The sequence below is a fragment of the Osmerus mordax genome, chromosome 17 (genome assembly GCF_038355195.1).
Source record: "Osmerus mordax isolate fOsmMor3 chromosome 17, fOsmMor3.pri, whole genome shotgun sequence".
Classification (NCBI taxonomy): domain Eukaryota; kingdom Metazoa; phylum Chordata; class Actinopteri; order Osmeriformes; family Osmeridae; genus Osmerus; species Osmerus mordax.
In genome coordinates this window covers 3033701-3059522 of record NC_090066.1, presented here as the reverse complement: position 1 = coordinate 3059522, position 25822 = coordinate 3033701, and the positions used below count along the sequence as shown (strand labels likewise).

Genomic DNA, 25822 nt, shown 5'->3' with positions numbered 1-25822 from the left:
ATAGAAAACAGCAGCGTCTGAATAAAACATGTATGGTCCTATATAGTGGCATGGAATATGAAGGCATAACATTATTAAAGTGAGCCAGGAGGGTACTTGACTTACACAGTGCAAGGTGAATGTTCATATCATGTTTTTGCTCAAGCACACAGGGGAAGTGTGGAACATAGTAAGATGGAAACAGAATAAGTCGGTCTGTGTGACCAGGTGTATCTGGCAGGTGAATCCCTCGGTAGCCATAGCGACAGACTCCCACTGGGGACACCTCCACAGGATATCTCCTGTCAGTCTCATCCTGCTATGGTAACAGGCTGCACTGTCAGATACATCCCCCATCCAGCCAAGAGCACAACAACAACGTTGATAAAACGGAACGCAAAGGATAAAGAAACCATCTATAATTCCGGTTTCCTCTCCTTTCTGCTCTATTTTCCTCTACCTCCTACCTCTTCCTCTCTGAAATTCAGGATATTTGCTCCCTGCGGAGTTGTTCCATCTTCTCAATCCCAGAGAGATTTACCCAGTGAGACAAACACCATGGGCTTCTCTGCGGCTGTGTGTTCTCCAAAAGACGCCTCAGGCAACTTTAAATTAATACCTAGCAGCTTACTCCCCTGCTAATTCATCTGTGTCACCTACCATGCTCATAGAAAGAGGATGCTTAGCATCATAAAAACAGGGCTAAACTGTTATCCTCATCTCCACTACGGTGTGGAGTACAATCTTACGGCACTAAAATATGTATGTCTTCATGACTTTATGAATACTTCGCTGCTGTAGCATAAGTCCACCGTGGAGAGATGCGTCCCTTTAATATCCGCACAGGATTTTAGTTCTAAATGCAACACCGTAAAATTACAGACGGTCACGGTCGTCAGAACTAGTCGTTTATCTCGGACATTTAAAGTGCGTTCACTCGTCCTGTAGCAGTGTTCTCAGAAAACTGAAGACAGTACCTCGAAGCGTCCCCAGGCTTTCTACGTCAATACCCAGCACCATATATAACAACAAACACAGGTGATCTTGTAGACACAACGGTGGCTGTTATAGCCTAATGAAATTGCTGTCTTCAACCTAGCAATAATGGTAGAACAATCAGATTCTATGTAGAAGTAATGTCTATGCCACCACCCTCCCGAGTCCTCTCTGGGAATGACCCAGATCAACCAGCTGTGACGGTGCTGTCCTGCTTCGTATCACACAGGAGCTTCGATTTCATTCTGATTCTTGATTCATGTTCAGTGAAATCAACAAGAATTGTGGGATTCATGTTGAGATTGGATTGGCCAACCGTAAGTGTCATCGTACGCACGAGATGACTAGAAGACGGCTTGAGGTCAGCCGAGGCTCTTCCTTTTTCTGGAGGTCATTTATTTATATTCTATTGTGGACTGAGGGTCAACCTGCTTGATCAAATTTATTTTTATTACATAGGGCAGTTCATATAGCATGTAAATGTGTTAGGTGTAGTTACGCATTTCCTTAGGTTTGACTACACACACACACACAACATAAAATATTAACATTTACAATAATAATTTGCGGTTTTAACATTCAAAGCTGTAAATTTGTTATAGCTACATTTGTTAAAAACACCTTATTTACAATAATAGTAATACACAAAGGTACTATATTTGGCATACTTACAACAATCTCATTATATAATTTACAATTTCTCAAGTACTGATTAATGTGAATATTTAATCTAAAAAATTCACAACAAATTGGAAATTAACCATACAAAAGTGAAACATACAAACAATACTGAAGTTAATTTCAATAAACTGTGATCAATATTTTCTGCTAAAACCTTTACAAAATCAGTGTATGCTTGTGTTGGTAAGGATCCCGGCAGTCTGAAGATTGGCAGTAGGAGATATAGGGTATGTCAGGTGGCTGAGCGGTTAGGGAACCGGGCTAGTAATCTGAAGGTTGCCAGTTCGATTCCCGTTCGATTCCCAGTTCGATTCCCGTCCGTGCCAAAATGACGTTGTGTCCTTGGGCAAGGCACTTCACCCTACTTGCCTCGGGGGAATGTCCCTGTACTTACTGTAAGTCGCTCTGGATAAGAGCGTCTGCTAAATGACTAAATGTGTAAATGTAAATGTATGTGGTCTATTCTACACACTGTACTTTAAATGCCCTGGATGGTCTGAAGAAAGCTCTTTCACTGTTCTGTTAGAAAGCCCTTCATAACAGAACTTCTGTTTATATTACTACAGTTGATTAAATCTCAAGTGTGCTTATCTAAAATGTCCACGGCACAGGTCGATAACAGTCCAACACGGCCATTCTCAGACACAACAATAATGTCATTACAAGTAATAGCCTTCAAGGCAATGCTGTTTTCATTCTTAGAAATACAAAATCAGGAACTCTCAGTTAATTGTGTCCTAGCTCCCACTTCTATGGTCTTTGCAAAGAAGTTCTGGTTCCATTACAGCATTCTGCGCATGTTCCTTTGGCACCATACCTGGTAAACCCTAGAGATTCACCACACCATGTACATCTACACTTCATGCAAGAGGGTTCGGGTATGTCCACAGCTAACACTCTGACAGGAAATGGCTAGATTAAAACAGAAAACAGCCCAGTTATATCCGTATTTTACCTAACCATATGTATAACGAGAGACTTGAAGTACAGGATGATGGAGCTAGGAGGTTTATATGAAGAGAAGAGGCTTATTAAGGTCTCAAAGCTTGACTTGACCGAGATTTTGCAGGAAAGTCAAGAGATTATTATTGAAGGAGGGGATTGTTGAGTGCCTCATTTTCATGACACTGTTCCTCTCTTTTAAAGGTCTTTTCTCATACTGACAAAGGAAAAAGACCAGGCAGCTATCTAAGATAAATTTGTCTTGAACAAGAGTGGTCTTTTCGCAATTTCAGCTGCACCTACACCTGTGCAGAATCAAGTTCAATGCATTATAATTATGCATTATAATTATGCTGTTATAATCCACCAATATGTGGATGTGCCATTATTATACTATTGTCATGACAACATAAAGTGGAGTATTTCAGGACTGGTTTTCTTCCTATTCCAGTTAAACTGCCAGTGGGTGTTCAGCCATAGGACACAACCCCAGCTACCACAATACACTGAAATGCAAATGTCACCTCTAGCACCTTGAAGCCATGTAGAAAAGTACTTCAGAAAACGTGCAAGACTCACGAATAAAAAGACTCTGTTTCAAATACTTAAGGCAAAACACTTCTTATATAGAACCAATATATACATATATTGGGATTATTACGTCTATTAAAATGTATTTTCTTTTTCTAGGATCTTCCAGTCAACTTCCAGGAAGTTAGAATTGCCATGGTGACCTGATCTACTGTGCTAGGAGATAAAAGCATGGAATGACTAAGTCCAAGGTCCCCTGAAGACCAAACCAGCGACAACACAAGAAAGAATGTGAGATCAATAAAAAGTGCAAAAAACACGCCAGTGTGTGTCTTCCATCTACCAGACAGGGCCTCTGACCCCCTCCCTCAGGCCCATCCTCAGGGCCCTATAGCTGGGACACCTTCCTGGGCAGGGGCCTGGGCCTGGGGACCTGCTCCGCCCGGCGCAGGTCCGAGGCTGGGTCCAGCTTCATGCTGCTGGTGCGGAGCTGGTGGGGCTTGGGTGGCAAGGCGGGCGCGTCGGCCTCGGGAGGGATGGACAGGCTGTGGGGGAGGGGCACCGGCCGGCGAGGGTTGTTCCGTTCGTAGACGCTGTAGGGGGGCGGCGTCTTGTTCTCCCGGCGAATCAGCTCGTCCGATCCGCTGGAGACAGAGTTGGGCAGGGCGGGGGCGGCGTGGGGGTGGTCGGGGGCAGGGGCCTCGGTGCCGGACGCCTCGGAGACGCTGCAGCGACTCAGAGACGAGATGCCGCTGCTGTAGCTGCCCGACAGGACGGGGGAGTTGGACACCAGGCCGGCAGACTGGCACTCTGTGGGTGAGGGGGTGAAGGGGGGCACCATGGTCTGTGGACAGAGAGACAGGTACACAGGTGGAAATTTACTAACAGACTCTCATCAACAGCTCTGGAAGGGAAGCTTCTTCCCTCCTGAGTCACAGGGAAGGTTTCACACTGTTACAGCATGGACACACTCGACTGCCTCCTTATAGTACAGTAAGACACTTATAAAAAAAAAAGTAAAAGTAAAAACAGCAGTGTTTGCAGACAACTTTTCAGCAGGAGAGCAAACACACACACACAGCATAACAGAGAGCACACACAGTCTCACAGAGAGAGACTGTGTGTGTGCGTGTGTGTGTGTGTGTATACAGTACAGGACCGGGACAGGGGCAGAGACAGGTAACAGATTGAGAGGTTTGGGTTTCCCCCCTCGTCTGCTGGTGCTGTGCACTCACACAGAAACATGCAAGCTGCTACACTTCTTCTCGCAGGAAGCCAGCCGCTTGTCAGAGCGTTTTCTGAACAATTACACAGCAATTCCATTATATCGTCTTAGACTTTAATTGGAATCAGTGGCAAAAAAGCGATTGATCTGTTAAGTGGTTCCACTTATGGAAAGTATGTGACACGAGAAAACAGCAGAATCCTATTTCATCCCGATATTTAATCAGAGCTATTCATTCTGCATGATTGGTCAAACCTGTTTTCCATACCTACCTGGAAACAATGATAATCACACACACACACACACACACACACACTTCTAGCTAACATCACTAGAGAGGATACAATGCTGCCTTTGCAGCTGAGAGCTGACAATCAGAAGCAAAAAATCTTGTGCATTCACAGGAATGTGTGTGTGAATGTTTACGTGTGTGTGTTTTGGCAGGTGTGTATCAAGCCGCTGTAGCAGAGAGCAGAGGCCTGGAGAAAAGCACGAGCTGTCCATCACAGCACTGAGGGGACCCTTCTATAGACCCCAAACAGCCCCTATTAACACACACACACACACACACGCACACACGCACACGCACACACGCACACACGCACACACGCACACACGCACACACACACACACACGCACACACACACACACACACACGCACACGCACACACACACTGATTGACAGCACAGCATGCCTTGCCACTCACACAAGCCTCACTGTTTGTAGCTGTACAGGGACTGTGGGAAGACATAAAAAGCCCAAACACACACGTGCACAGACACACATGTGCAAACACACATGTGCAAACACACACAAACACAAACACGGCGGCACACATACTATGAAACGGCACACAATTGGACATTGAAATAGAAAGAAAGCAATTACAGGATCTGTCTGGAAACAACAAATCCACAGAATTAGGTTAAGGGTTGTTTCAACAGCACGGCACCATCCATTTTCAGCAATTTGTAAAATACTGTTCACTTTTAAATGTTAATCTCCCTGGTTTTAAAGCACTTTAACACCATGCTGGTGGGGTGTTGTGGAATAATTGTCTCATTACCAGCCTGATCTGACAGGTGAAAGACGGAGTGAGAAAAAATCTATATTCAACTGTCTGACAACAAGAGCAGACATTGATGAAGGTGATCATTCAGAGCAGAGAATGTCAATACAGCCCAAGAACAGCCTGTACACAGCATTCTACTGTGTTCTGTACACAGCATTCTACTGTGTTCTGTACACAGCATTCTATTGTGTTCTGTACACAGCATTCTACTGTGTTCTGTACACAGAATTCTATGTGTTCTGTACACAGCATTCTATTGTGTTCTGTACACAGCATTCTACTGTGTTCTGTACACAGCATTCTACTGTGTTCTGTACACAGTATTCTACTGGGTTCTGTACACGGTATTCTATTGTGTTCTGTACACAATATTCTACTGTGTTCTGTACACAGTATTGCACACATGTAGAATGTTAAAGCACTGCTACTCTCCACAAAGGAAAGATCGTCCTCAATAATGGATGTGGACAGACTACACGTCTTCCATTCTCAAATGTAGCATATATCTGTGGGGGATGACAGCCAACTAGGTGTGCTGATGCTAATCACCCCACGAGGCGACGCAGAGCCAGAACAGCTGCAGGGAACTAGATCTACATGTTAATGAATAGACGCGTTTACTGAGAAGCGACGTGGATGTGCAGTTATACTAAACTGTGATGAGGCTCTGGCCGTACAGTATATAAAGAAATAGTGCGCACCGTTCCAGCCAATCATAATCGAGTATTTATCCAGGACATGGCATTCATGTATTTATTAACTCCTCTTTGTGTCGGGACAAACAACTTAGCTGTGATATAATAACCATACACCATGTCCTGTTGTGCGCTATCGCCTAAATATACTGTATAAATACAGGAGAGTGGGAGTCTGAACACTGTGCTGTGCTAGACTGTACTGGGTTATTTTGATCCGGGCTGGGCTAGGCTGGGCTGAGGCAGATGGTGAAGTAAAAGGAGCTTTCTGAGAGATGTGACCTGCTGTGCCCAGCAGGCCAAGGGCCAGCACAATCACCGTTCTCTGCTAGAAGCCAGTTAACACACACACAGGTACACACACAGATTTATTTATATACACCCGCATTCGAATTTCTTGTTACCCGTCATTTTGATGGACAGGGTTGGAAAAATCATTTCTTAATCTGTTATTACCCGTATCTTTTTTTTTGGGGGGGAAAGCATGACATTGTCATTCATTCTTTTTTTTTACATTATTAATTTACAGAACAAGCTTATAGATTTTGAATTAATTAGGGCATGGAGAGAAAATATAAACAGAGACCCCGAATGTGCCTTTTCATCAACACCAGATTAAATACTTTTTTCCTGCAGTGACAACTGACTAAAACATCGCAGACACCAAACCATTTACAAGAACTGATCTGAACCCAATTGACCTGCTGTAGCCTTGCCTGAACTCAAACCGTTCTCCTGGTCGACATTGACTTAAACTGTGTGCTCGCTAAACTGAGCTGCCAGGACATTTAGCAGTGGTATGTAACGATCTAGTTTACCAATGTGATGGCTAAAGCCAGCTAGACATCGAGGTCATGTCCACGTGAGATCAAATACATTATTAATCAAACCTTAATTGGTCTTAATTAATCTGAACATGCCACCAACTGGACGAGAGTGTGAGTTACTTCCAAAACTACAGTAGGCCACCCTTAGTGTTGAAATGACAGATAGCCTTCAGAATTTTCTGTCATTGTCAATGGTGGAAAATATTTTGACAACCTCTGCACGCACACACCCACCCACACGCACGATGAAAAGAGCTGAGCGGGGACATACCTTCTGTGGAGACCTGGACGTGGGGACAGGAGACTGGGACCTCATGTTCTTAGCTGACCCTGGTAGAGAAAAGAGAGAGAGAGAGAGAGAGAGAGAGAGAGAGAGAGAGAGAGAGAAAAGAGAGAGAGAGAGAGAGAGAGAGGGGGGGGGAAAGAGTAAAGGGCGCCTTTACAACCCTGTGTGTGCATGCTGCTCATTGATGAAATTACAGAAAGAACAGTGAGTGAAGCAGGCAGCTTTAGGCGTAGTTTAGAGTGATGCCAGTTCAGACCAGCCCTGGCTAAGGGTCCCTGACCTCGCTGGATCCATAGAGAGCGCTGCCTTCCTCCTAACCCGGCCCTGCCTTCCTCCTAACCCGGCCCTGCCTTCCTCCTAACCCGGCCCTGCCTTCCTCCTAACCCGGCCCTGCCTTCCTCCTAACCCGGCCCTGCCTTCCTCCTAACCCGGCCCTGCCTTCCTCCTAACCCGGCCCTGCCTTCCTCCTAACCCGGCCCTGCCTTCCTCCTAACCCGGCCCTGCCTTCCTCCTAACCCGGCCCTGCCTTCCTCCTAACCCGGCCCTGCCTTCCTCCTAACCCGGCCCTGCCTTCCTCCTAACCCGGCCCTGCCTTCCTCCTAACCCGGCCCTGCCTTCCTCCTAACCCGGCCCTGCCTTCCTCCTAACCCGGCCCTGCCTTCCTCCTAACCCGGCCCTGCCTTCCTCCTAACCCGGCCCTGCCTTCCTCCTAACCCGGCCCTGCCTTCCTCCTAACCCGGCCCTGGCCTGGCCCCCTGCTCTTGTCTGCCTTGGGCTGCAACCACACTGAGTGAGGTTGCTGCTCTGCCCAAGAGAAAACCGTCTCCAGTATCTTTCCATCTCCACCCTCCTCTCCTGCCCTGGAGCTAATCTAAATAATAGTATACATTGCAGGTCTGTGGGTGTTTGAGATGAGAACGTCCATGTTAACATTGTCTGTCTGAGAACTGTCTGTCAGAGAGCAGTCTCCTCGCCTTGGCTTCATTCTCTGCGGCTGAGAGGTCACAACAACAAACAAACATATGAATGTTTCTATTCATCGAAGCTGATTTAACGCGCCATTACTGCATAAATATAAACTTTCCACACGACTCAAGCTGTTAGTTCCCGTGTTACTGAGCAGTTAGTGAAGTTCAAGCCAGCATTATTGCTCACACAGTGTAAAAGACTGTGTGGGCGAGGTGGCGCAGGAGGAAGAGATATAGATACGGGAGGATCGGAGAGAGCGACGGAGGAGGAGAGCTGGTGGCAGCACCAGGTGTCAACAGGAAGGGGGGAAATGTTAGTACTGGGCCTCTTCGGCAGGCAGGCGCTCCGATTGGTTGGTTTACCTGAGTAAGGAGGCCTAGGAGGGACAGGGGGGCAGAGTAACCTTCCCCCAGAGTCAGAGCTGGGCTGAGTCTCTCTGACACAGTCTAGACTCCAGCTGCTAAGGGCAGGCCGCACCACTTTGGTACAGCAGAGAGATACAGCAGAGAGTCAGTCAGCAGGTCATCAGGTCATACAGTCACACAAAATGGAGGTCAAGGACCACAGATCAATCAGGATGAAGGATGTTGAGCGGTAGCAATCGATATCTACAGAGGATTTACAGCGGTGCATCTTTGTGGAGTTAGTGGTTAGGTATTTCTTAAATAATGTTCTGGGTAATGATTCACTTCTGTTAAATCTTTCAAGTCATTTGTGTGTGTGTGTGGGGGGGGGAGAACTCAAGGTCCGTTTTTAAATCGACACTTGTTAAGAAGTGAGATTGTTACAGAACCGAGTAGACCCCATCCCTTCGACACACAAGCACAAAGAGGTAGGCTCGGATCAAGTATCCCGGAATGTTCTGTGAGCTAAGGGAGAGCTCATGCACTGTAGGCTTAGGTGGTGCGGCAGATGTCACCTTTAAACAATCACACGTTGAGTGAGAATTCTAACATGCACCTTCAGCCTCTGTGACGAGTGGTGGGATAGTGATAATGCAGTGTGACATCTCTCACTGCGCTGTTTGAGATGCAGTGGGATTTCACAAGGAAAACAACACATCCTAACTATCTCTCTCTCACTTTACCCTCCTTTTCTCCTCTGTCTCTCTGTCTCCCTCCCTCTCTGTCGGTCTCTCCCTCCCTCCCTCTCTGTCGGCCCCTCCCTCCCTCCTCTTCTCTCCTGTGTCATCTCCACTTCACTAATTATTCTACCAGCTGCTTTAAAGGCTTTTCTCTTTTCCTCTCAAGCTGAGGAACTACTTTAGGAGGCGTAGTTAATAAAATCAGCAGATTTGCTGGAGAAAACATCTCTCGTTGTGGTTCTACCCATCACGACACACCACAACCCTGCTTGCAGCCTGCAGGCAGACAGTAGGGTGTATATTAACTCTCTCTTTCCATCTCTCTCTTTTTTGTTCAATGAATTGCTCATTTTTTTAATCAAGTTAATTTTATGTAAACTTCCGTAAAGTGCAAATATAGCAATGAAACAGTGTTGTTCTTTTATATCACCGGGCGTTGGTTGGGGCTTGAACATTCAATTAAAAACTATTCATGTACACAATACATTGAGAAAAATGTACTTTGAAGTAGACAATGCACATGCTTTATTAGAAATCAACCCTTGGGAAGTAGAGCTTCTGTCTACTTCCTGTAACAGAACCAGAAAGTAATCAGGCCTCAGAACGCTACACATGGTGTGTGTGACAGATTAGACCTGGACAAGATGTAGGAGTGGATTGATGGATGGATTATAAAATCGGTAGAGTTCTAGAATACACTCTAAAAACACTCGAGAGTCTGGGAGTTCTGGGGCCAGTGGTTGTCATGGCAGCAGCAGTCTGGAGACAAAGCCTCGTGGACTTTCACTGGTCAGCGAGTCACAACCAATCGCTTCTGACCAGCTGACCTCTGCCGTGATCTCACTGGTCAGAGCATGAGTGGACACCCTCGGCATGGGGGTGTTGCGTGACCCTGAGGGCAACTAGAGAGCTTCTCTTAAGCCTACAGGAGGAGGACCTATCTCAGTGATAATGATGACCCTGCTGATGAAGACAGCGCTAGCCTCAAGGACCGCTCTGGAGCAGGGAGTCAGGGAGGTACCTTTGTCAGGAGCTGAGAGGTTGGGGTCACTCCTGGGCAGGCTAGAGTCTGCTGCCTGGTGTGGAACTGCTCGCTGTTAGACAATCAAGCACAGCAGAAACCGAGCTGGGTTACGTGTCCTGATGTCAAGCTTAGGTATGTGTGCACAATGTGAGTTTGTTCATACAGGTGTGTGTGTGTGTGTGTGTGTAGACTGAGACGGACCTGTGCAGGTTCCAGAGGGTTGGGGTAGATGGCACTGACGGGTCTTTCTCGTGGAGAGAGGCAGGAGTTCTCCCTGGAATGTTTGTGTTTGTCTGCAAGTTGGGGAGAGCCTAGATGGAAGAGGGAAGGGGGGGGGGGGGCAGATGTTAAAGGCATGAGATACATAAAGTCAAAACACACAACGAGAAACAAACCTGTTGATCAATGGGCATCCCTCACACCATTACCTGAATAAACTAAACAACCTCTCTTTCTCTTCTCCCTCATTCCTTTTTTTCCTTCAGCTCACTAACTTCAAAACATGACAAATGACCCAGTCTCATCCCCCCATCTCCGACACAGCCAGAGTGCACAACACACTGTGCAGGAGCTAGACAGACTGGCACATACACACACACACACACACACACTCCTACACACACAGACACAGACACACACCGTTACACACACAGACACACACACACATTGCACAGCCCTGCATTTACAGCTTGCAGACTAGCTATAGATCGTCCTCCATTAGGATGAGATAGCTTTCGGATGGAGCCGATATGACTAGGAAATGGCCACGGTACAAGGTGTCTGCTAGCTGTAATTCTCCTCTGGCTTTACACCGAGACAGAGGTCATTTACAGGGCTCCCTGGGCTAGCTGGCATCTGCCAAGAAGAGTGTATAGGCTTCCATAAATGTCTCCATATATTTCTCTCTTTATGATGTGCATCAGTCTTAAACACGGGGGAGTGTGAGAGGAGAGATGGGGGGAGGGAGGGGAGGGGCCGAGGCGGTGGTCACATGCCAGGGATTCTGCGTGATGATTGGCTCCTACGTTCTGGTCAGCTAGTTGGCGGGCCCCAGAGGAATGTATACCGCTACGGACACTTACCATCTTCACTCTAGTGTTCTCATTCTCACTCTCTCTGTTTCAAATCCCTCGCTCCCTCGCTCCCTCTCTTTCTCGCTCACTCTCTCTCATATCATTCCATCCACCCCCGCTCTGTCCACCATATTCCCTCCCTCTCCCTCTCCCTCTCCCTCTCTCTCTCTCTCTCTCTCTCTCTCTCCCTCTCTCTCTCTCACCTCTGGCGCTGGAGGGGGCGGAGCTGGTCACGTTGGGGGAGGCGGAGTGATTCGAGCTGAGGCTTGAGGTCGATGGGCTGGGCTGCAGAAGACAATGACAGCACGCAACAACAACGTCAACCACAACAACAACACAACTGCAGCTCCTGTGTGTGTGTGTGTGTGTGTGTGTGTGTGTGTGTGTGTGTGTGTGTGTGGACGGCAGGCTGTCACCAGGTAGTGGCTGAGCCTTGTGTTGGCAGATCTTGTTTTCAGAGCCTGTCTCAAGTGGGTTCTGGCTGTTTCTGAGGAATTCTGTCTGATTTGATTTAATTGTGACAATTTGCTTTGAGACACGAGCCAGGTGGGGAAGGGAGGGAATGACAGAATTGAAAGAGAAGAGGGGAGGATCATAGAGAGGAGGGGAAAGAAACGGACAGAGAGAACCAGACTGAGAGAACACAAGTGAGTCAGGTGGCTGAGCGGTGAGGGAATCGGGCTAGTAATCCGAAGGTTGCCAGTTCGATTCCCGGTCAAGCCAACTGACGTTGTGTCCTTGGGCAAGGCACTTCACCCTACTTGCCTCGGGGGAATGTCCCTGTACTTACTGTAAGTCGCTCTGGATAAGAGCGTCTGCTAAATGACTAAATGTAATGTAAGTGAGTACAATGAAGGTAGAGACCGAGCCAGGGAAAAGGAGGGACAGCATGAATACAGGGCAGAGCTCTCAATCTGCTACTGTAGCTGAAAAGACATCTGGAAAAAGTAGGTAGGTAGAGGGTTGGTAAGGTATAGGAGGAGTAAGGGAGGGAGGAGCAATGAAGGATGAAAGAGAGAAGTGACTGGGCCTGTCAGGAGATCAAGGAGTCAGGAGTGTGTGTGTGTGTGTGTGTGTGTGTGTGTGTGTGAGTACCTGCATGTTGAAGACTTCGTCAGAGCTCTCAGACTGGCCCGTGATGTTGCTCACTTCATTGGAGGCCTGAGATGACAGTGAGGACGAGGAGTAGCGGTTCACAGCGGGGTAACTGAGAGGACTTACCACACACACACACACACACACACACACACAGACAGACAAACAGACACACACACACACACACACACACACACACACACACACACACAGACAGACAAATACACAAACGACAACAAAGGATAAAAAGTCAGTTTGGAGAATTTGTCAGACAAATGGCAGACAAATATGTGTGTGTGTCTTTAGTAGGACAACATATTTATGGGATTTGGGAGAATATTCCCGCTAAATCACGACTGTAGCCAAGCCATGCTGCAACAGTGAGCCAGAGTGCTGCTGGCACACAGTGTACTGGAGCGTAGAGTCACCACACAGAGGGAGGGAGGGGGGGGGGGGACCTGCGGGAGGCTCAGCTGTGTGTGGTCTGGGCTGTGTGTGTGTGGGAGTGTGAGTGTGTGTGTGTGATGGGTTTGCACCCCTGTGTACTTCTTATCGTTTATAGAGGAGGTGGGATGTTACAGGATGAGTGTCAGGGCGACTGAGCACATCAGGACATCTCTCTCTCTCACACACACACACACACACACACACACAGCATTGGCAGCAAACACACCGAGATCTCACTATGAGTGCCAGTCTGCCCACCTACGGCCATATGGAGCGCCACCAGGGAGAGACAGTAGGAGGAGGAGGATGAGACGAGGAGGAGGAGAACGGGGATAAGGGGGGATGGTGTTCATCAGGGAGGAAGAGATCCAAATTAGAAAATGAGATACTGAGGGAGTAAGAGAGAGAAAGAGAGCGACAGAGAGAGATTGTGAGAGAGAGAAAGAAAGAGACAGACAGAGACAGAGAGAGACAGAGACAGAGAGAGAGAGAGAAAGAGAGAGAGAAAGAGAGAGAGAGACAGACAGAGAGAGAGCAAGAGAGGGCCTGTGCTCACCTGCGTCTTGATGCTAGTCGACCTCCGTCTGGGCTGATGATGTTGGGCACTGAGGTTCTGCATGTCCGCGGGCTTCCGTTGGTGAAGTGCACAGGACTGGCGCGCACGTAGGCGGGAAACTCCTGACGAGGGATTGGAGGAGAGAAGGAGGGCTGGCGTGAGTACAGAGCTGTTTAGACTCACATGGAGGATTCAGGCACGAGCCGGATGAAGACAGGGTTTTAATGAGAGACAGCTTGCTGCTAAGAGAATCAGGCTCGCAGGGTAGGTAGCTGGAACACTGATGCAAACCTGAGTCTAGGGACTGGTCCTGCATTCAAACTCATCACGATCATCACCAATACTACGCCATCCAGACAACATCATTATCGAAGGAAATCTAGATAACGCCACGCTGTGATTGCATGTTTCTCTAGAGCCTCGCCCCCCCACCCTCTCTCCCCCATCCCTGCTACCCCCCCCCCCCCCCCCCCCCCCCCCCGCTAACCCTCTCCCCCCCACTACGCCACTACCTGTATTCCCAGACTGGACTTCATGAGGTGGAACTGGTCCACCAGCTTCTTGTGCAGAGGTCTCATGTCCTGAGGAACGTACTTCTCATGCACGGCCAGACCGTACTCCAGGATGTGAGCCTGGACGAGACACACACACACACCGAGAAACAGACATTAGTCAACATCCATATTTAATGTCTGTGCTGCAGACACGCTCCCCTGTGGCTGTATTAAGAGCATTTCTGTGATGGCTTTTGTCGACACCACCCATCTCTTCACATTGATGCACGCATGGTGACCCCGTTCCTGGGTCAGGCAGGGCGAGTTGTGACGCTTCAGCTACAGAGCGGGAGAGGAGGTGAGACGGTCTGGAGGCCTGTGGAGGTCTGGAGGTCCTAACTCACCTGTTCAAACATGAGCTCTCGTAGTCTCCCAATCTTATCCCCATCCTCAGGGTGGTTCATCATGTAGTCCTTCACGAAAAACGCCTGCAGGAACACAAACACACACACGCACACACTTGTCTCAGGCAGAGGACAAACCGAGGAAGCAACATCCGCTTCTAACTGGACTGCTCTCTCCCAGAGCAGGGAAAGGCCTAGAAGAACCTCCCCTCTCTCTCTTACACACGCCTTATCATAAACAAATTTCACAAATAATTCATTCAAATCCAGCAACAAAGGGTTCGCTGCAGCGGAGGTTGTGAGTGTGCTGCCACTGGCTCTCTACTGTGAGCAGACCAGGCCTTCTATTCATCCGTCTGTATGGCGCCTCTTATAAGGGTGCAACGCAAACCAACACACTCAGAATCGGGGTCACACACACACGTACACACTCACCACCTATTCCCTCAGTGCGCATGCTGATTAGAGACGCTTGCTTTGAATCTACATCACAATGAACTGTAGAAATATACAGCAAGAGAATCTTACTGAGAGAGACACAGAGAATGAGAGAGAGACAGAGAGTGCAGAGACACAGAGAGAGAGAGAGAGAAAGAGAGAGAGAGAGAGAGAGAGAGAGAGAGAGAGAGAGAGAGAGAGAGAGAGAGGATCATAAAGATCAATGCCGTGTTCAGCCTTGTAGAGGACGCTGGGGTCTATCTCAAAAGAGACAGAGAGAGATGAGAGCTCAAAGGAGCAAGATGTGCAATTCTGCTTCAAACAGGCCACCGCTAAACAAACACACAAGCACACACACACACAGACACACACACACACGTAAACAGAACTCCTATCTAGGACTGACATCTGGGCAACCTGTGTGCACACTGAGCGTGCCCAGACCAGAGGCACACCACAGCAGAGACAAACAGCAGAGAGAACTCAAGCTCGCTGCTGTTCTCCTCAGACAAAACACACACACACCTCCTCCTCCTCCTCCTCCTCCTGTGGGAACGACTGTGAGAAGCAGGATGTTCTGTCTCACACCAGAAACCAGACCAAAGAGACCAGACTGCAGTGAGAAGGGAACTAAATGACAGTTTCAGGTTGAGAAAAACCGGATAATTGCTTGACTGCTAGGAATGATCTTTTGAATTTGAGGAAACGTCTGAAGGCCATTCTAAGCCTGGCACATAATCCTTGGACTCATACACACCCACACGCACACAACGCAGTTTGAACATTCACATGGATCTCACAGCAGAGGGTGTGTACGCTTTACCTCCTGGTATCTGGCCAGCCCCCCGTTCACGGCCGCGTCGATCACCCCGTTCAGACACATGGTGAGCGGGTTGATGTTCTGCATCTGCCGGCTCTGGCACTGGGCGATCAGGGTCCTGAGCTGCTGGTTCTTGTTCTCGATCACCTCGATGGCGTTCTCCAGCGGACTCACCTCCACCTGCACACCACGCGGGAGAACAGCATTAGGAAACTCACACACCCACACACACCCACATACAGTACCTGTTTAAAAAACAAAACAATCACGCACACACACACACTTTCATGTACAGCTTTAACCTTGAGGCGTATGCAAAATTCCTCCTCAGGGGCTAAGTGCAGAAGTTAGCACAGAAGGGATTGGTACAGACACTACTCAGTGTTAGTACAGAAGGGATTGGTACAGACACTGCTCAGTGTTAGTACAGAAGGGATTGGTACAGACACTACTCAGTGTTAGTACAGAAGGGATTGGTACAGACACTACTCAGTGTTAGTACAGAAGGGATTGGTACAGACACTACTCAGTGTTAGTACAGAAGGGATTGGTACAGACACTGCTCAGTGTTAGTACAGAAGGGATTGGTACAGACACTACTCAGTGTTAGTACAGAAGGGATTGGTACAGACACTACTCAGTGTTAGTACAGAAGGGATTGGTACAGACACTGCTCAGTGTTAGTACAGAAGGGATTGGTACAGACACTGCTCAGTGTTAGTACAGAAGGGATTGGTACAGACACTGCTCAGTGTTAGTACAGAAGGGATTGGTACAGACACTGCTCAGTGTTAGTACAGAAGGGATTGGTACAGACACTGCTCAGTGTTAGTACAGAAGGGATTGGTACAGACACTGCTCAGTGTTAGTACAGACAGTTCTCTCTCACCAACTCTCTCTTTTCCACCTCGAACCAGCGGGAGATTCCTGGAAGGCTTTGGACCAGGGTCAGGGTGGTCCTCTCCACCCACAGGCTCTGTGACACACACACACCATTATTACTGACCCTTACCGACCATTACAAAAGGTGTGCATAGCTGGTTGGTGTGTGTGAGCAGGCACGTGTGTGTGTGTGTGTGTGTGTGTGTGTGTGTGTGTGTGTGTGCAGGGGGAGAAGGTATTTGAGCAGGGCAAAGCTGAGTAGGCCAGGCCAGGTCTCCTGGCCCCTGAGTTTAATTAGCCACACTAGAGTCACAAGACATAATTCATCTCTGTTCAGCTTGCATGGGGGAATGATGCACTGGCCAACTCCAACACTGCCTCAATCAATAGAGAGAGAAACAGACAACGAACAGAGTGAGAGAGAGAGAGAGAGAGAGAGAGAGAGAGAGAGAGAGAGAGAGAGAGAGAGAGAGAGAGAGAGAGAGAGAGAGAGAGAGAGAGAGAGAGAGAGAGAGAGAGAGAGACAGAGAAATCGATGTAAGAGAAAGAGAGAGGGACAATGAGAGGCGGAGGTTTAAACACTAAATAACAGAAGAACAGATAGAACAGATCATTAAATGAAAAGAGGTGATAAAGAGAGTGTGAGGGATTAGTGCATATGTTTTGGATATGTGTGTGTGTGAGTGTCTCCCTTCATCCAGGTGTGTGTCTCCTCTTCCTGGTGTGTGTGTGTGGTTCACCTTGAACTCGTTCTCCTTGTCCTTGGTGCCCTTGTGGAAGGGCCGGTCGTAGCGGAACCTCCAGATGTGGTTGACCTTGTAGAAGCTCTTGATGTTGTCAGGGACGCCGTCTCTCTGCAGGACGTCCTGGCTCTCTGGGATGGGGCTTACGGCGTAGATCTGCAGGTCTGGGGGGGTGGGGGGGTCAAGGAGCCAGCCCAACAGGGGAACAAACCGCACCACACACACTGGGCCATACACACAACACACACTGCATCAGAGAATATGTGTGTGAGAATGTGTGTGTGGATGCGTGTGTGTGTGTGCGCATCTGGATGTATGTATGTGTGTAGGTCTGGATGGATGGATGTGTGTGTGTGTAGGTCTGGATGGATGTAAGTGTGTGTGTGTGTGCCTGGATGTGTGTGTTAAGGATACACTGCGCCTCAGCCTGGTAAATGGTCTGGTCAGGCTGGTTAACGTGTTGCATGGCGATAGCGTGGGGGAACTCGTTCAACATCCTCTGCTGAAAAGCCTCCAGGCGCTCGTAGTCATGGCCACGACACACAAACTCCTTATTCTGCAGCATCACACACACAAGCAGAACACACAGCCCTGCAGTGTTAGACTGACACCAAGTGGACAACCAACGCTACTGCCGGATGAACTTCCTGGACGGTCCTCAGCCCTGAGAGACAGGGTCTCACCCTCAGGAAGAAGGGGAACTTCTTGCCGTAGAAGCCCACCCTGAAGAACTCTGGCTCCAGGCGCTGCTGGTCCATGATCTTGTCGTAGAGAGACGCCTCCATCATCTGTCCGAGGGGCACACAGGAGAGGTGAGCTGCTGTCCTCGTGGACTGAACCTCACTCCACTTCACTCAGAAAGGATGAGTGTTTTTGGACGAGTGTTGGTATGATTGAAGGTCTTTGTGTGTGTGTGTGTGTGTGGTTGGGGGGGCACATACTAACCCTCATCTTGCTGAGGTTCCTGTAGTCGTAGTAGGATTCATACTGGTCCGCCAGCTCTCTGCACAGAATGATGCCGTTCTCCCAGCACTGCAGATACACACAGGCCATTTTAACCCACTTATACAGACAGACACCACACATAGCACTGCAGGGCGATGTGTAGCTGCAGGGTCTGTCCACCGGGGGGCAGTATTGTTCTGCCAGCAGAGCCCAGTCTAAACTCCTCCAGTTCTATGCAGGTGCTGCAGCCAGCCATCTTGCTAATTAAATGAAAAGCTTTCTCTGTCCTGCCGTGTTGGAATCCCCGGGCGGGATCGCTGGCAGATGGCGCTGGTCGTGAATTCACACGGAGACAGGACAGAGGATAATGAGAAGGACTCGCTTTCATTATTCTGGAGAGCCCCGTTTCAAATGCGAGGCGCTGAACATATTCACATGAGTTTCATAATGGTGCCGTCTCTGGAGAAGACTGGAGGAATGTAACTGGTAGACAGAAGAGGACAACACACACACACAGAGAGAGGAGAGAGAGAGAGGAGAAGAGAGGAGAGAGAGAGAGACACAGAGAGAGGAAAGAGACAGAAAGACAGAGAGGAGAGAGAGAGAGAGAGAGAGAGAGAGAGAGAGAGAGAGAGAGAGAGAGAGCGCTCACCTTGCCCCTGTCGAAGTTCTGGATGATGGTGAGGTGCAGGTACTCCTTCCGCTGCCACTCACTCTGCATGGGGTAGTTGAGGAACTCTCTGAGCGGTCTCTCTGACCACTCCAGCAACTCATCATACAACAGGAGGGTGTAGGACGCCTCTGCACACACACACACACACACACAAAAGCACCATCACCATTTTTATTCAAAAAATAATAGGGTCAGATGGCTGAGCGGTTAGGGAATCGGGCTATTAACCAGAAGGTTGCCGGTTCGATTCCCGGCCGTGCAAAAATTACGTTGTGTCCTTGGGCAAGGCACTTCACCCTACTTGCCTCGGGGGGAATGTCCCTGTACTTACTGTAAGTCACTCTGGATAAGAGCGTCTGCTAAATTACTAAATGTAAATGTAAAAAAAGATGCACACATTATACACACACACACACACACTCAATTCCGATGCACATGCACCCTGTAGTCGATCATACCTGTGTAGTTTTGGGCCTTCAGATGCAGGTCATGCAGCTTGTGGATGTAGCGGATGTACATCTCCTCTTTATTCAGCTCTGTCTTGTAGAAGTTCTGGAAAGAGGGGGGCGGGAAATGGAGAGAGGGAAGGAGAGAGAGAGATGGATGGATGGATGGAGAGAGCGAGAGAGAAAAAAAAAGAGGGTTGTAGAAAAAACAAGGTATGCATGTGTACTGTGTACCCTTCTACACCAGTGGTGTCTCTGAGCAGGCAGCAACAGCAGGAAGAGAGCGATGATGTCACTCACCAGCAGACTGACGGTACAGCCAATCTTCTTCCCATCCACCTCACCCAGCTTCATACAATCCCTGACACACACACACACACACACACACACACACAAACACACACGCACACACACACAAACACACAAACACACACACACACACACACACACACACAAACACGACCACTTAGCATCATTGTGGGACAGATGGTGTGTGTGTGTGAGTGAGTTCAGGTATGTATGTGTGTGTGTGCGAATTCTCACCTGTAGTCCAGCAGTCTCTCCATCAGACGTGTTACCGTGGCGATCAACGAGATGCCACTCTCCCTCCATGTCTCCCTCTCAATCTTTTTCAACAGACTAGAGAGAGAGAGAGAGAGAGAGAGAGAGAGAGAGAGAGAGAGAGAGAGAGAGAGAGAGAGAGAGATAGAGACAGAGAGAGAGAGACAGAGAGAGACAGAGAAAAAAAAAGAGAGGGAGAATATTTAATTCCAGTTGTGTTGTCCTTCTATCTGCCAGGCCTGATTCAGTTAGAAGTAGCTGACAGTTTAACCGAACACCCCCCTGACACACACACACACACACAGAAGAACAGGAGTGGAGTATGTCTTACCTAGGGTACGGACCGAACAGAGGGATTCTATTCCAGGGAAGCGTTGGCGGAACAAATTCATATTAATCTGATTAATATCAGCACACACTCACGCAGGTTAGTCAGGGTTAATACGTTAGCAACTGGGAGCAAAACCGATAAAGAAAAATAGCAAACAGCTCATTTTTGTGTTTACGGGTCACAGTAGAGTTCCACTGTAATATAGGGGTGTACACAACATGGTGTAGTTTGTATCTACATACAACTTAACTTAACAGTTAAATAACTGTGAGATTACTGAAATGTTGTCACACTGTACAGTACTGCACATGTTTATGTGATGGCAAGGGAGGGATTGAAACATAAAACATGGATATTGGCTGTCTAGAACTCAGGAACAATCCCTAGTTCTAGAAGCCTCCTAAGGTTTATAATCTCCTCGTTCTGGAGATTGTTTGTCTTTGGTGTATGACAGAATGAGGCCACTGTGATTGTGGTGATGCATGGACTTGTAGAACAGGCTTACATGCAAAGCAGGGACACACACACACACACACGCTGGCATGACAAGGACCATGCAGGACGACCAACCTGGACAGTGTTGTCACGTATTGAGGTTGAGGACTGTGAAAATGGCATGTACCAAAGGGACCCAAGGATACTTACCAACCTCTACTACATACCCCTCCCCCTCATCCCTCCTTTCATCCACCCTAAACACTTTCAACATCCATTCAATCATCCGTCAGTCCATCCATCCAGCCCCAGGCCCCTCTCTTTCCCTCTCTCCTCTGAGACTCACATGCTGTTGAAGAGTTCCCTGTAGGTCTCATCCCCCTTCCCCTCGGACATCAGACCGTCCAGCTTGTCTATCAGCTTGGCCTCCACCTGGTAGCAGAGCAGACCATCAGATACCACCAACTACCACACACAGCTGGAACCCCATGCTGTCCCGCACAGACCCTCCAGCCGTCCTTGCGGGTGGCTGGGGCTGTAGGGGGCAGCGGGGGTCTGGGCGTGAGCGCCCCCTACCTGTTTGAAGTTGCCGCTGCGGCGCTGCTCCCAGTCCATCATGTCGTGGAAGATGGGGATCATGACGTTCCTCAGGTCGGGCTGGGGCACCAGCGTCACCTCCAGGAACGGACCAATCAGAGCAGGGATGAAGTTCAGCTTGTGTTCGCCTGGAGGTGGGAGGCGGAGGGTGAAAAAGAGGGACACCAAAACAAGAGAAGGATCCAGAAGAGAGAGACAGAGAGAGACACAGAGACAGAGAGCAGCAGTATCTCACCCAGGTTCTGCCACATGCTGAAGATCTCACAGCCCATCATCACCCTCATGTCCCCGTACCTTCACAAGCAGACACAACTCTTAGAAAAAGCTGCACAACATCACAATGTGTGCGTGTGTGTGTGCGTGTCTTACTTCTCCAGAACCTTCTTCCTCTTGGAGGGAGAGAAGGCCTCGAGCTGCAGACAGGGTTGGTTGATGAAGATGACCGAGAGATAGAAGTAGGAGTCCCACATCTGGAACAACAGCGTGCGTCAGAACCTTCTAGAACCACACTGTAAGCATCAGAACCCTTCTAGAACCACACTGGAAGCACTCCCAAACATATCTGGAATCATGCTAGAACGACTTGACTGGTCTAGGAGTCCTTGTCTTGGAGCTCCTGTCTTCAGGAGGAGCACTTCTTTAGCTGCTCTCCATATAGCACACTATGTCTCTCACCTTGTAGTCAAACTTGTCATTGAGGAAGTTGTTCCTCAAGGCATCAGACAGGTATAGAACTGTGGTAATGATCACGCTGAGAGAGAGAGAGAGAGAGAGAGAGAGAGAGAGAGAGAGAGAGAGAGAGAGAGAGAGAGAGAGAGAGAGAGAGAGAGAGAGAGAGAGAGAGAGAGAGAGAGAGAGAGACAGTATTATCTGACTGACATTCTGTTTAACCGAAGAGATGAGGCTATTCCTACAATAGTCCTTACTTGTTAGTGACCAATCGCATGACAGTCCAGTCTTTAGGAAACATCTCGGGTCGAATCAGGATCCTGAACACGGTGAAGATCTGTAACAGGAAGTCCTGCCATGCCAACACACATGAGGGTTGGTAAGAAACAAGCAACTTTAACTTATTTTTGAGTGTGTGTTTGGGCGGTTTGTCCCTGAGTACGTGTGTATGTGTGTGTGCATGTGTGTGTGAGGTACCCTCAGGTCATCCTTGTTGGTGAAGGCTTGGAGGAGCTGCAGGTAATGTTTATCACTCATCTGTCTGAGCAGAGCTAGCAGGCAGGCCACAAACTCCCCCTGAGAGAGAGACAGAGAAAGAGAGACAAGAAGAGGGAGAGACAGCAGGACAGAAACATTGACATTACACAGTGAGACAAACCAAAGTCAAACCAACTGAAGTTGCGTGACAATAAAAGTCTGTTTGCAGTCCCAATTTCAACTTTGTTAACATCTCAGTTTGAAGGTGAGGGCATTCTTTAACTGCCTTGGGCTCTGCTGACATTTTGGTTAAATGTCAAATTGAATTGGAAAGGTTTTTCTCAGAATACAGCTGTAACTGTGAGATTTTGTATTTTGTTTTAACTGGCAGACACACACACACACACACACACTCTCACACCCACACTCACAGTGACATCCTGGAACTGCAGTCTGAGGGCAGGACCTGCAGGTTGAGGTCTGTTGGTTATCTCCAGTATGGTCCTCAGGAGAACCCCCAGAAGGCTCTCCACGATCAGATCGACCTCCTCTGACACCAGGGGCTCCTGAACACACACACACATGATACAGGCATGACATGAACAACATGGAGAAGACATTTGCATAGGAAGAGAGAAATAGACAATGACAGAGAGACAGAAAGACAAAGAGAGAGACAGAGAGAGAGAAAGAGAGAGAGACAGAGAGAGAGACAGAGACAGAGAGAGAGACACAGAGAGAGAGAGCAGGAGGGAGGCAGGGAGAGGCAGAGGTCTCTGTTGGTGTCTCTTCTCCTGACTGGGAGTCTGGTCTTGGACAGAGTGATAAAGAGAGAGACAGCGTCCGACTGGCTGGCTGCTCCTCTTGTCACTTAGACACACGCAAGACAAATCCTGTGTGTGTGTGTGTGTGTGTGTGTGAGTGTGTGTGTTTCTGTCTCCTGCTGATAGTCTTCACACTTGCTGCTCCTTCAGCCTGGCTGTGGCCACACACACACACACACCCACCCAAGGTCTGGCACCTCACTCAGCATGATGCTGGACTCTCTACAAGCCCCACTCTGGCATCTGAAACTGGTGTTAGCATCTGATCAACGGACCCTGGCTGTTCACTGGGTTCAACTAGCCATTCATACCTCACATAAATCCCCTTCCTTCTGACTACACTACCCATGCTCCCCGGCGGCGGGCTGCAGTGCGAGCGAGCTCGGCGTGTGCTCACCGTGGTGACGGCCGCGTCGTCCTTCCTGATGAGGGACAGCATGCCGGTGAGGATGCGAGCGCACATGACCAGGTCTCTCTGCTCCTGCATGTGGGCCTGGAGGAGACGCAGAACCACTGGCAGCAGGATGCACCGCGAGTCTGCCGCACACACACACACACACACACACACACAGGAAAACATATAATCATGTGCCCCAACATTACAGAACACACACACCCCAGGGTGTGTTTAACCCCAGATGAGGTCCAGCTGTATGACGAGTGCGTCAGCCCGGCTCCTTGTCTCATCCTGCTGCAGGGTCTCTATCTGCTGCAGGCGCTAATAACACACAGCTCATGTCATTTACCAGCCTCGATCATCATCATTAACCAGGCAGGGAGTCTTGGAGGTCACAAGAAGCTGTGTATTACCCAGAGTATGTCTGATCTTATTTTTAGCAGTGTATAATGCTGGGTTGTGTGTGTGTGTACCTGGGTTGATGTACAGCTGGCTGTCCACAGTCTTGGAGATGCACTGCAACTTCACGACCTCCAGGGGGCAGTCAGCGTGAGCCGTTGCGGGCAGGCTGCCCAGCGTCTCCCTGACGAAGCCGGCCACCTCACGCACCGTGAAGATCTTCAGCAGCTCGCTGTACACGGCAGGGAACGTCCGCAGGAACACAGCCTGGAAGCACGCACGCACACACGCACACACACACACAGGTGTTTGTCTCAGGATTTTATCCGTTTACATCTAACCTGGGGACCGTGAGGAGAGAACGCGAGGTCTTTTTCTTGTCAGAGAAGTCGGTTCTCTCCTGAGGGGCTAAGCAAGCCAGAGACAGGTACTAACAAAACAACGTTCTCCAACGTTCCTCCAACATTCTGTAAACATCAGGCACACGCAGGAGAGAAGAGTGATGGAGAGAGGGAGACAGGGACGAGAGAGGGAGAACTAGAGGATGAGGAGACCTCAGGAGCGGTGGAGAGGGGGGGGGGGCACCTGAGAAGAGGGGGAGGGGGGTGTGAAGAGGGAGGATTTGTACAAGCTTGCCCTACACCCTCCACATGCATTGTTCTGGATCAGATGTGGATCAGAGATCAAACATTTTCTAATGTGATGGGGTGGTGTGTGCGTTTGTCTGTACGTGTGTGTGTGTGTGTGTGTGGGTGTGTGTGTGTGTGTGTGTGGGTGTGGGTGTGTGTCTTTCCTGTGTGGCCCAACAGCTGGAGGGCCATGATGAAAATAGGAGAAACACACACACACACACTCCAGAGAGGACAGAAACAGGTCAGAGCTAGCTTTGCTGGAGGTCCCAGTGGATTTAGCTGGCCAGGAGGCTGGGATTAGACTGCACAGGATAGGGGAGGGGCTAGAGGAGGGGGAGGGGCTAGAGGAGGGGGAGGAGGAAAAGGAGGATATCGAGAAGATCAGCACACATCCTAGACACACACGCACACACTCCTCAGAGGCAAGAACTATGTGTGTGTCTGTGTGTGTGTGTCTCCTGGCAGCATTTAACGCAGCATCAGAGACTGCACCTCCCCTAGGGTCCTACAGCCATGAAATTCCATTACAGGCCTTCTCTTACAAATCACACCCAATTAACAGGCATGCCTGGAAGGACAATAAAACACACACACACACACCACCTTCCCCCACAAACAGAAGTACTCAACAACACTTTTAATTACACCAGCACACACACACACACACACGTGTTATGTATATAAATACAGTATAATTAAATATTATTTAAACAGCCCCTCCTCACTCTCTTGCACACACAAAAGCTAACACACACACACACACCTGTGTCTGAGTGACAGGGCTGGTGCCCTTGTTCTCTTGGGACAGGAAGAAGCGGATGGACATGAAGAGCTCGTGGACGCAGCAGCGGAACTCCTCCTCATTCTGACCGCCAGTAGCCAATGAGAAGAGTCTCCGGGACTGGATGATGTACTTGAAGATGTACTCACTGGCCTGGGGGACATGGGATTGGTAAATCCATTAACAACAGTTCATCTGCAATTGGTTGAAATCCATAGATGGTTTTCCTGAGAGAGGACAGTCAGAACACCATCTCACCAGTCATTAGTCATGTGCTGTCTGACAGAATAAAGCATTTACTGGGGAACACTGTCTCGGGATGACAAATGGCTATGTGACATCATTAGTGTGAGCCATTCAAATAATGTATTATGGGAATTGGTGGACACCC

General features: G+C 48.8%; 1 protein-coding gene across 1 annotated transcript in view; it reads right to left on the bottom strand.

The window, feature by feature from the left end:
- Positions 1-1370: 1370 nt before the first annotated feature.
- Positions 1371-25822, bottom strand: part of dock4b (dedicator of cytokinesis 4b) — a 50435-nt gene continuing 25983 nt past the window's right edge. The window contains 31 exon segments of the mRNA XM_067254951.1: positions 1371-3973; positions 7221-7279; positions 8567-8683; positions 10310-10382; positions 10514-10623; positions 11589-11670; positions 12481-12601; positions 13484-13605; positions 13996-14115; positions 14382-14465; positions 15643-15819; positions 16529-16615; positions 17262-17428; positions 17679-17820; positions 17948-18052; positions 18210-18296; positions 18862-19010; positions 19341-19434; positions 19629-19689; positions 19872-19967; positions 21002-21087; positions 21232-21380; positions 21488-21546; positions 21622-21722; positions 21928-22003; positions 22179-22273; positions 22399-22497; positions 22830-22964; positions 23620-23759; positions 24093-24285; positions 25414-25584. Of these exon segments, the coding sequence (XP_067111052.1) occupies positions 3518-3973; positions 7221-7279; positions 8567-8683; positions 10310-10382; positions 10514-10623; positions 11589-11670; positions 12481-12601; positions 13484-13605; positions 13996-14115; positions 14382-14465; positions 15643-15819; positions 16529-16615; positions 17262-17428; positions 17679-17820; positions 17948-18052; positions 18210-18296; positions 18862-19010; positions 19341-19434; positions 19629-19689; positions 19872-19967; positions 21002-21087; positions 21232-21380; positions 21488-21546; positions 21622-21722; positions 21928-22003; positions 22179-22273; positions 22399-22497; positions 22830-22964; positions 23620-23759; positions 24093-24285; positions 25414-25584 (3813 nt within the window). The 3' untranslated portion in view covers positions 1371-3517.